The following is a 10625-nucleotide window of genomic DNA, read 5'->3' as shown; positions in this document are numbered from 1 at the left end:
CGGACACCAGGAGACAAGCGAGGAGACATGCGAGGAGACACGCGAGGAGACAGGCGAGGGGACACTCGAGGCTGCCCGTGGCGGTCCCCCACAGCGTGCAGGAGGGAGAGACAGCGATGGAGACAATGATACCGGAAGCGTTTCTCGCGATTCGCTACGTAAAGGACGCGGCAGAGAGGATGCACAACTTGCAATGGGGAGACGCGAAGAGGGGCTGGGAGCAAAAGCCGAGACGGAGACAGAGGGGCAAACTGCGAAGGACGAATAAGAAGGAGGCGGACTAACGCGCCAAGGAGAAGCCGAGCCGCCGACCTGTTCCTCGGCGTCTCTCCGTGAGACTGGAAAAAACTTTTTCTTCTGCTTCCACGACGTTGACCTGGTTCCTAAAGGACGGCATGACGATTTCCTCTACCGCGACAACCGACCGTGTACGACTCAGGCGGAAAGGAAGAGAGTACACGCAAGCAGCCCAGTGTTTTCAAGTCGAGAGAGAGCGAGTAGAGCAGCCCGCGCCCGTACCGTTCTGCATGTGGTGTTGTTGTCTCTCGAGCTTCGTCGGGGCTTCGCCTGTGAAGAAGAGTTTTCAGACAGAGAACACTGAGAGGCGAAGCATGCGGCAACGCGGAGAGAAGACTAGTGCGTGTGTCGCGTCTTTGCTTTCGTTGAGGACAGATGTGGAACGCGAAGGGTCGGGACGGCAGAACAGCCAGAAAGCCATCTAAACCCTCTCTGCTTTCCTGAATTTCTTCTTCTCCCTCGTTCTGCATCGACCTGTAGCAACCTGCAGTGCCTGTGGAGACTCGCGTGCGCGAGTGACCAGTCGCCTTTCGCTCGCTCGACACTGAGGGATTTCGGCTACTAGGCGACGTGGCCGCGCTCTTGAGGCGCGCCGTTGTTTTCGCCCTCTGCGCATCCCCCCGCACACAAGGCACGAGCATTGGCGCTGCCTCTGATCTCTCAGGAAACGCCTCTCTTTGTTTCGTTGCTGTTCTCGCAGGCGCCTACTTCCCCCCACCGCCTGCGGGATGTGTTCACCAGCTGTACGGACACCGCTGGTGTCTGGGCGGCGTTGTTGTCCTACGATGCACCGATTTCCTTCGAGCTCACGGTAGGGGCATACAAGCATACGACGGATGCTGTGGAGGATAAACCAATTCATTTAGGAACCTTATACCATGAAGTTGGATCTACCGATCGTTTTATATGTCTCCCTCCGTTTGTCCATCTACCGGTATCTGCCTACGTAGCAATCTCTTTCTGTTTTCGTATTTGCACATGCGTACCTATCTTTTTCCATCTACATCCACCTGCTTGTTCGATCAATCCTCACATCTACCAGCATAACAACAAGTTCATCGATGCCTTCCTCTATATATCACGCATATTCTTGTTTCCGTGTACACGCGCCTGCACACACACCCCTGCATATATATATATATATATATGTATATAATTGTGTAGATGCCTCAGAGAAGCTGTCGCGTCCTCATGCAGGGCGTTTGATCGTGGTTGGTCTATGAAAAATGAGAATCACGCCTCCCACGAGCAGAGACCGGCGGATACGCAAGCTAAGAAGGGTGAGTTTTCTGTTTTTTTGCCTGTCAGCGTGGTCGGTGCGTTATCCTGGCTGGGGATATGAAGCCGACGACTTCCTCGCCATGTGTCTGTACACCGGGCCCTGGGTTGACCAGTCTACGAGGCCGGGTGTCTCTCCACCGCCGATTCCGACAGCGAATCTCGGAGGTTCGAGAGACAAGGTTCTGGAATGTGAACCGTGCAAAACAGAGAGCGAGGCAGGCTATGGGCAAACAGACACCAGAGAACAAAGCAAGGAAGAGGGTGTAGGAGGACCTGCGGCACGCGCACCGAGAGCGGATGGAGCACTGCGAAGCGAAACGTGGCGCAGGAAGAGGAGGTAGACAAAGAGAGGGGTTTGGAGCGGAGAGTCGGAGACGCGGCCTGCCTCTGACGAGACGTTTCGAGATGCAAAACGAACAAGACCGCGCGCGTGTGCCAGCAAGTGTTTTTCCGAGCGGCTGAGTCCGTCGGCGGCGTTCCGCGAGCTGGACAGGCGGGCGAAGAAGCAGATGGAAGAGGAACAGGCTGAGAAGGCAAGTAGCCTGTGTGCACACGCAAACAGGGGTTTCTTCTTTCATTCCTGGCGTTTGCTCGACATTGTGGAGCTAGACGGGGGGGAGAGACAGAGAGACACTCAACATGACAATGCCCCGGAGACTGTCCGTCGTCGCCTTCTCCGCGAGACATCTCCCCCACGCGCGAGGGGAAAACGGGAAGCACGTGACAAAGAAACCGGATGGAGAGCCCCAGAAGAGGATAGAGCACATAGAGCACCAGATGAATGGCAGGACGGACGAGACGCAGAGACGCGAAACCCGGCGACTAAAGCGAAGGTCGACAAACCACGAGGTGGCTCGAAAGAAGAAGGGACCGCAGGAGACGACATCGTCGTCGAAGATGGTGAGAGCAGACTCTGGCATCATCGCAGGAGAGCCGTCGCTCTGAAGAAGCTGTTGTCCCGTCTTCACATGCGCACAAATGCGTACAGGGCAAACGCTCGCGCGTGCTCAGCTTCCATGAGTTGCGCGGGCGTTCAGTCGCTCACGCTTTCCCCCTCACGCCGTTCCGGCCATGTTGGCTGCTGAAGCAGCTGAAGGTTCGCTGGCCTCTCGCCCCGTCGCCCTTTGAGCGGAAGAGTGCGTTCGCACGTTCGTCGCGCCTGTTTCTGAGTTTTGCGTCGGTCTCCATCGACGCACTGCGTTTCCCTCGTTTGGAGGCGGTGGGGTCTTCTCTCTAAGATCGCTCTGTCTATACGTAAAGCCTACGCCATATACAGGTGTATAAATGTGCATACAAACGATAGCAGAAGCGCGATAGCACTGCAGACATCACCAAGCGAGCGCAGAGCACGACGGGTAGGAGGTGACGATGTAGAGAGCGTCTGCGTTTTCAGCTCCTGTGCATGTTTGCGCTTCGCAGGTTTGCATGCGGTGTTTCGGGCGTGGCGGCAGAAGGCGATTGCCATAGCGCCAAGTCCCGACAGATGTGAAGGCCTTCTGCAGAACATCGAGGCGGGGTCGGAGGCAGCGAGGAGCGTGAGACAGCAGAAAGCGGTGGAGCCGCCGAGAGAATCAAGACGTGACGAACGGACAGAAGAAACTGAACGCGCGCGGGAATCGCGAACGAGTGGAGGCGAATAACAGCACGAAAGACAAGCTGAAAAGCAGACGTCCGCGGAACACATGCGGAGAGAAGATGAACGCAAGGAAGGCAAGGATCCAAGTGGAGAGCGAGAAGAGGACTGGACTCTCCTGCGGAATGGGAACACATGCATCCCCTGTTGTGGCTGCGTATCGATCTAAACGACGTATTCAAGAACCCCCACTCCGCATGCCTATCTTCTTCCTCATCTGCTCTATCTGCTTCCTCTTTGACGCCGCGTCGTTAGTAGTCACTGCAGCGAGCTCTACCTATACGTATATCTGCCTACTCCATATATATATATATATATTCCATATATATATATATATATCCGAGAGCAGGAAGCACAGAGTACAAAGAAGAGCAGCAGCACAGAGTACAAAGAAGCTGACGTGCAAGGGAACTGATAATTTTGCAAGTTTATTTCGTTGGCAATTCTCCAGTGTCGTTGACGACCCTTCGTTGCCAGTTGGAGTGTACAGACTGTTCGCCTGGCTTCCCACGAACTGCTCACATGCATACACCCGCCGCGTTCCGTGCTCTCCGAGTCGCCCGCGGCGCTCTTTTTAAGAAGTTAAATACAAAAACTGAATAAAAAACGAACAAACAATTAAAGAACGGACAATATACTGATAAACACGGGAATAAAAAGGGAAAACGAGGGACTGGTTTAGATCCCCATTGCCATTGTTACGGATCCAAATGACACAGACGCGAACGGCGCGATGTTGCCCACCGCAGACCGCGGCAATCGGCGACTTCGAGCAGGAGTGGGAAGAGGGAAAAATGTCTCTGTTCGGCTCTGCATACTCCGCCAATGTCGCGCTCGACTCTCTCGCTTATCTCTCTCCGTCTCGTTGTCTTCTCCCTCTCTCAATCCCCATCGCTCTACCCTTTAGCGATCCATCTCTCCCCCTTGACTTTCTATTTCCATCTCTCTCCTCTCTCTCAATCTCTATTTCCCTTCTGTCTCCATCTCTATCTCATTACCCTTCTCTACCTGTCCTCTCTCTCTGACCCCATATCCAGTTCTGTACAGATTGCTCCGAGCTTCTTGCCCTCTCCTGTCTCTTCTCTCCATGTCTCTCTCCTTCTCTGCCACCATTTCTCTTCTCTCTGGAGAGAGGCCGCACGTGAACCTTCGCGGGAAGGCTGTCGCCTTTGCCGGAATGCTCGGCGAGATGCAGCGACTGCGCGCGGCGCAGTCGCAACTCCGACACCCGAAAAAACAAATCGGAGCCTTCTCGCGAGCACATGCCTCTACTGTCCAGAACCTGCGTCTTTGCGGGCATTTCTCCGGAGCCCGAACGTCAGTGTCCTCTCCCAAAACAGGAGAGACAACGATCGCCACGCATCGGTGACACCAGTCACGAGTCTTATCTCTCGTCCCTGCTCTGCTTCCCCTGTGGCTTCGCAGGTCACTCTTCTTTGCATGCCTCCTCAGATCCGGTCGTCGTGGAAGACCCACTTGACGTTTTTGGGGCTCTTTGCCCCCCAGAATTTGCAGTACGCATCGTCGTCTGCCGGCCGTTGCTTCTCGCGGCAACTTGAGACCATGGAGAGGAGCGACATGCCGCAGCTGCTGACGCCCAGCGCAGGAGACCAAGAGTCGTACAAGATCGAGAGACAAATGTGTCCGTTCGAGTAGACGTGCGGATGCACCGGCAGGAACGGCGGCACGAACGTGACTTCCGGAGCCTCTGCAGCGGAGAAACATAAACCAGAGGAAAGGCGCAGAATGAGAGAAAAGTGGAAAGCGTAAGGTAGAGAGAGCGGAAGAGAGAGAAAGGGAATGAGACAGGAAGGAGATTTAGAGAAACAGAAGGAAACGGACGGGAAGGATTAACAGATGGAGAGAGAAGGAAAACGAGAAGATGGAGGGAGAGCGTCTCGTGCGGGGCATTCGGGACTGCGAGAAAGGAAGGACATTTCGTGAAGACGCACATTCCAGCTGACAGCCGAAGAAGAAGCAGAGACTGGCAGAACAACGAAATGTGGAACGAGAAAGAGAGTGAGTGGATTCTCACCCACACAGAGACAATGCAAAGAGGCAACACTGGACCAGCACAAAATGAGGGGACGGCCATGTCCTCTCTTCTCCCCGCACACGACAGGCGGTAAATAAGATTTCACGGCACTCACCTATCGGATATTTGGGCGAAAACCGGAAGCGAAGAAGAAAGACTTCCTTGTCATACAGCGTGCCGGGAGCGCCCTCGAGAGCAATGTACCAGACGAATCCATCGTAATTCGTCTCGAGCATGGAATAATCGGTGAGATGGGAAGGCAGCACTCGTAGAACTCTCTGGCGCGCAGAAGACGCGTCAGAGGGAGACGAAGATGAGGCGGGAGGTGCGCTGTCGCCCTCGGCGCAAGCAGGAAGATTCCGGTACTCTTGAGGGGCGAGGAAAATCAACCCTTCGAAGGCATCGCGAAGCAGCTGCACTCTCTCGCGCTCAAGTCTAAGCAGAAAGCAGAGAATGCGACGAAGCGACAATCTGAAGAAGAGATGACTATGATGAGAGGAAGGAGTGGCGAGACACACGAACTAAAGGGCGATAGGAAAGAAGACGCGTTGCTTGGTTTCAACGGAGTCAGACCAAACGCCGAGACCTTCGAGAGTGCGGAGTCCACCCGGGGAGGAGGAAAAGCCATAGGCACGTTAGATGGGGAGAAGTCTTCTCGCAAGGTGTTTTGCCTGCGTCCTCTCTACCCCATTTTGCAAGAAACTGGTGGCACCAGGTCGAGAGTTGCTTGGTTCGTGAGCCACACACTAGAGTTTTCGAATGCATTTTTTCCATTTCAAGAGTCGTTCCTGTACTATCTACATCTCGGCAAGTTACGCATACGCCGCGAAGATCTCTCGCTATATATATATATATATATATATAATGCATAAGTAGACCGTGGATCCGTACAGCGTCTTCTTGTTAATAGCACTGAGATGCCTCGTCTGCACTGAACTACTCTTCTGCTTGACAGTCACCCTCTCGGTTCAAGGACGGAGGGCCCCTGTAGAAGCAGGGAACGGTTGTTGTCCGTGCTTTCCTCCGTGCTTTATTGAAAACACACAACGGTGCGAGTACACGTCCTCACAACCGCCTATCTCCCTTCAAGTGCAACCTTACCTTCACGCGCTTCGAATCCCATTCTTACTTTCCCGTCCATGCACACATTCAAATCCTTCGAATACGTAACTACGTTCACTTTCAAGGCTGTACATATACATGGGAGACCGGGGATTGTCGTTGTCGAGACATCGCTCACCGTCTGTACATGGTTGAGCCAGCATGCTGTGCGATGCTTCGTTCTGCTCTGTCTCGGCTTCCTCTCGGTCTCTGGAAAGCTCCGAAGGCTGCGAGTGCAGCGCTCGCGAGACCAGACGGCGCAGGCTGGTCGGCCGTTGACGGGTCGCGGCCAGAAGAGAGGCGCCGCGGACCACACGGAAGCGACTCAGACTGAACTTGCCGAAGGACCGCGCTGTCGCTCCCGCCCTGAGCGTTTCCCATTATTCGCGACACGGGGGAAAAATTCAACGGCGGCACCGAAGACGCATAGGCCGGAAACGAAGCAGCGAGCGCAGCCGCAAGCGACGCAGAAGCGCGCGAAGCCGACGGCGGAGGCGAGGCACGAGAGGAAGGCGAGAAAGGACAGAGGAGGCTAGACGGCGAGAGAGGCTGCGACAGACCGGACGATGCGGCCAGGGGAAACGATGACGATGTGGACAGGGGAAATGAGGGAGCACGGGAAGCGCTTACTTTTTCGACGGACAAGAGAGACGGCGGCTTTTTGGGCGGCGGGGCACGGGAGACGGGAGGCGGTTGACGCAGGGCTCTTGCCCTTTGATAATCGCGGGACTGCCGCTGAGAATCCAACCTTGTTAAACGAGAAGAAATGCCGATTCTTGCCGCTGCGTCGCCGTGCGTCTCCGCGGTTTCCCCGGGTGTACATACACCCCGTTGACTCGCCGCGGTCCTTCCGCTCAGCGCAGTGTCTTCTTTGGACAGCCTTTCGCGCGGGAACTTGCGGGGATTTGACGCAGGTTGCGGTGCGCTCCCGCGGGAAGGCGAATTCGGTCGAGAGGAAGAAAGCGTTCGCCTTGAAGACGACGCACACATTTTCCCGCTTTTTTTCACGCGAAAAATGTGGGTTTTGCGGCCGCGCCGAATGCCACCGACAGGGCGGGAACGGTGCAAGAGTGCGCGCGACAGCACTTGGAGCAAGCAGGGAGCGAGAGAGGCGGCGTGTGTCTCCCCGGCTACGTTCCAGTTCACCTCGTCCCTACGCTTCTCAACGGAATAAGTTCTGCGTTTCGAGCCTTCCAGTCCTTAGGGGTTTCGCTTGCCCGGGGCGGGCGGCGGAAAACAGTCTCCACCGGAGAATTGACAGAACAGCGCAAACGCAGGGAAGAAGAAATGCCATAGACTCCCGTGCAGAGAGCAGAGAGCGACAGAGGAAGAGGGTTCACCATCGTGCTCCACTCCAAGTCCCTCCCTCTCGCTGCCGACATCCTCGCCGCGCATGACACGGCAGAACAGAGCCCTCGAGGCCTGGTATACAAGACGAGCGCGAGAATTCGACGCGTCCCCGTCCGTCGCCCTCGGCCTTCTTTCTGACACATTCCTTTCGACTCGAGAGGAGAATACTACCCAAAGCGCACCTTCCTCGTGCGAATTTGGCGCTTTGACCGCTGCTGACGATCGGCCTTACATAATATCTCCAAAATTTCAACCCCTCGTGTTCCGAGAGGTCTTTCTCTCCGTTCGTAACACTGCCATCGCCAAGCAGGCAAGCGTGCAGTTGTATTTCTATTTCTACCCGTGTTTTTTTTTCCCTTGACGCATTCTCTGTCTGTAGCTCACGGGATAGCCTAGCACCTGCCACTACATGGACCTGCCTCTTTCTCTCGCAGCCCCTCGCGGGTACAGAACCTCTCTTCTCTCAGTTACGGTCTCCATTCGTCTCGCAAAATCGGCTCTGGCTGCGTCTGACCTGAACCACACTTCGCTCACTGCTGGGCTGTCCCCGCTGTCCCGGTGTACCTCAACCTGCCCCGTGCTACCTGTCTCTCTCGCTCTCTTTCTTCTGTTCTTTTCCCCGAGCAGCGACAGAGTTTCCGGTCTTGGCGAAGTTGGGGTCTCTGGTGGTGCTGAGGCGCCACGCCTTTTTCCCGAGGCGCCACGGCGTGAGGGCTGTCTCAAAAAGAAACATGCAGAGACTCTGGAAGGAAAAAGCACACTTGCGCCTTCAGACGCTGCGAACTACCGCTCCCTCGGCTGCTTTCTGCGTGGCCGTCTATCAGTGTGAGAATAAAAGGCGTCTCTTCCGGAAGTTTGGAAAACGGATAGGCAGGGAGAGCTGCGCAGCTGTCCTTGTCTCCCTTTTCGTGACAGGGTGCCCGCGGAGTGTGCTGGAAAGAGACGAGGAGAGAAGCAAAGAGAGAGAGAGGGCGGAGAGAGACAGAAACAGACAGAAACAGAAAACATGTGCGAAAGTGGAGCCAAGCGACGGTGGTGTTTTGCTACCCTGTGCGGTCAATCCAAGTGAAAAACGTGAGAAACGACAAAAACCTGGGGTTTTCCCCACCGCTGCCTTATCTCGGTGAACTTGAAAAAGAGGCGAAGAACTGGAAAATCTTGCTTGTTCTAGTTCCCCGCGGGCAACCGCAGTCAAGGAATGACTGTAGAAGCTTCTGGTGAAACACACACAAAGAGAGCGAGAAAGCGAGGCAGGCTGTTTGCGCACTCTGCGCGCCACACGAGCGTAGGCGGGCGACGGGGGGGGGGCGGCAGCTTGAAGACCTGAATGTCAATCGCCGATTTCCAAATCGGCGATTGACGCGGGGCGAGAGAAAAAGAGGGTTCACCAGAAACGGCAAGAGCATCTCTGCGCCGAAAGAAAACTTGGAGGCACTCAAGAGAGAAGCGGAGGCAAAAAACGATAGAAAGAGAGAGAAAACCGACAAACAACGGACCTTCAAAGATCGAGCGACAACTGCTGTGCGCGTCAAGCACACTGTGCGTGTCTTTCGCAAAATGAAAGAAGACGAGCGAGAGAAACAGCAAGAAAGAGAATCAAACGCTTTTCTGTCCTTCTCTCTGAAAAACCATCAGAATTTTTTTCTCGTGGGCGGATTTTAAGTCCCGTCTTCCTTTCCTCCACTTGTTCTCACTCTCCTCTCTTGCCTCTGGAAGATTGAACTTCCTGTAGCTAGATTACCCCTCCCCCCTGTTCGGCCTGTCCTTTCCCCCTGTTTGTCTTCTCTTCCGTTGCTCCCCCTCATCGTCTTCAGCCTCAGAGAAAAAACTGGGAGGAAATATAGCTGGCATGCGAAGAAGGCTGTGAGAGGTCCGTAGGAAGGCGATCAGACTCGAGCACGAAAAGAAGACCGATCGATGGACAATCTGCGCCAAGAACCGCATGCGGGAGAGGGTTGGAAGTCGACAGAACAAAGAAGAAAGACACGAGCAGAGGCGAACCAGACGACGGGGCAGGCTTTACAACTGCGGTGAGGAGATAACAGGTTTTCCCGATAGTTGAGGAACAAAGTGAAGCAGTACCAGAAGAAGAGCCCGTGGAAACGGAACCTCCCCGCTCACGCCCTACTTCAGCAGGTGAAGGTTATCCGGTTTCGACTTCAGCCTTCCCGATATGCCGTCTCATCGCGCCGCCCTCGCCCCTCTCGGTTCGCCCGCGCTGCGTGTCTCATCGCCTCATTCGCATCATCCTTCGTTCTTCCCGTCGACAGGATGGAAGCAAAAGGACGCCTTTCTTTTCCTTCGTCCACGCCACCCACCTGGCCCTTCGCCAACCCCTTTTCCTCATCCGCGTTCGTCATTCACCTCTGCCTCTTCCTCAGCTCTTTCCGATGCGTATGTCCACCGCATTTCTCAAGTCCTCACTCCTGCTTGTGTTCCGCCTAAACCTTTAGGGAGTACTCGCGGCTCTACCCTCGGCGCTGCAACGTCATTCCCTCGACATTTCCCTGAGTCCTTTCTTCTTCCTCATCTGTCGCCAGGCCGCTGCATAGTTCCGCTGTCTCCTTCCTTCCCCTCCGCGGGTCTTCTTCCGCCTCTAGTCGGCCCATCCTTCGCTTTGCTCCTGCATCAAACTCCCCTGCCTCCGTCCTTTCGTACCCCCCGTCTTCCAATCCGTCTCCTCTCCTCTTTTTTCTCTTCTTTCGCTCGCCTGCGAGGCGCATCTCTTTTATCTTCCCCTCTCTCCTATGTGTCTCCGTTCTGGTCTCTGGCGTATCCCCCTCGACCTCATCCGAGGCAAATCAACGAGGCGGCTCCTGTTGGAGGCGGAAGAAGGCGGAGGCGAGAAAGCCAGGCGAGCGAGCGTTCGCCTTTCCTTCCCCCCGGCGAACGCACACGCCCACGAGATGCAAGTAAGTCACCGATCCA

At 55.2% G+C, this 10625-nt stretch overlaps 1 protein-coding gene across 1 annotated transcript; it reads right to left on the bottom strand.

Annotated features, from left to right (window-relative positions):
* Nucleotides 1-4659: 4659 nt before the first annotated feature.
* NCLIV_027420 (hypothetical protein) lies at nt 4660-6728 on the bottom strand (the record flags this gene model as incomplete). Its single annotated transcript, XM_003882936.1, has 3 exons — nt 4660-4919; nt 5362-5681; nt 6487-6728. The coding sequence occupies 3 exons, from the start codon at nt 6726-6728 to the stop codon at nt 4660-4662; spliced, it is 822 nt and encodes a 273-aa protein (XP_003882985.1).
* Between the last annotated feature and the right edge of the window lie 3897 nt (nt 6729-10625).

Source organism: Neospora caninum, chromosome VIIb, assembly GCF_000208865.1.
Source record: "Neospora caninum Liverpool complete genome, chromosome VIIb".
Classification (NCBI taxonomy): Eukaryota; Apicomplexa; class Conoidasida; order Eucoccidiorida; family Sarcocystidae; genus Neospora; species Neospora caninum.
Note: the sequence above shows the minus strand (reverse complement) of the source record. Positions and strands in the feature narration are given on the sequence as shown.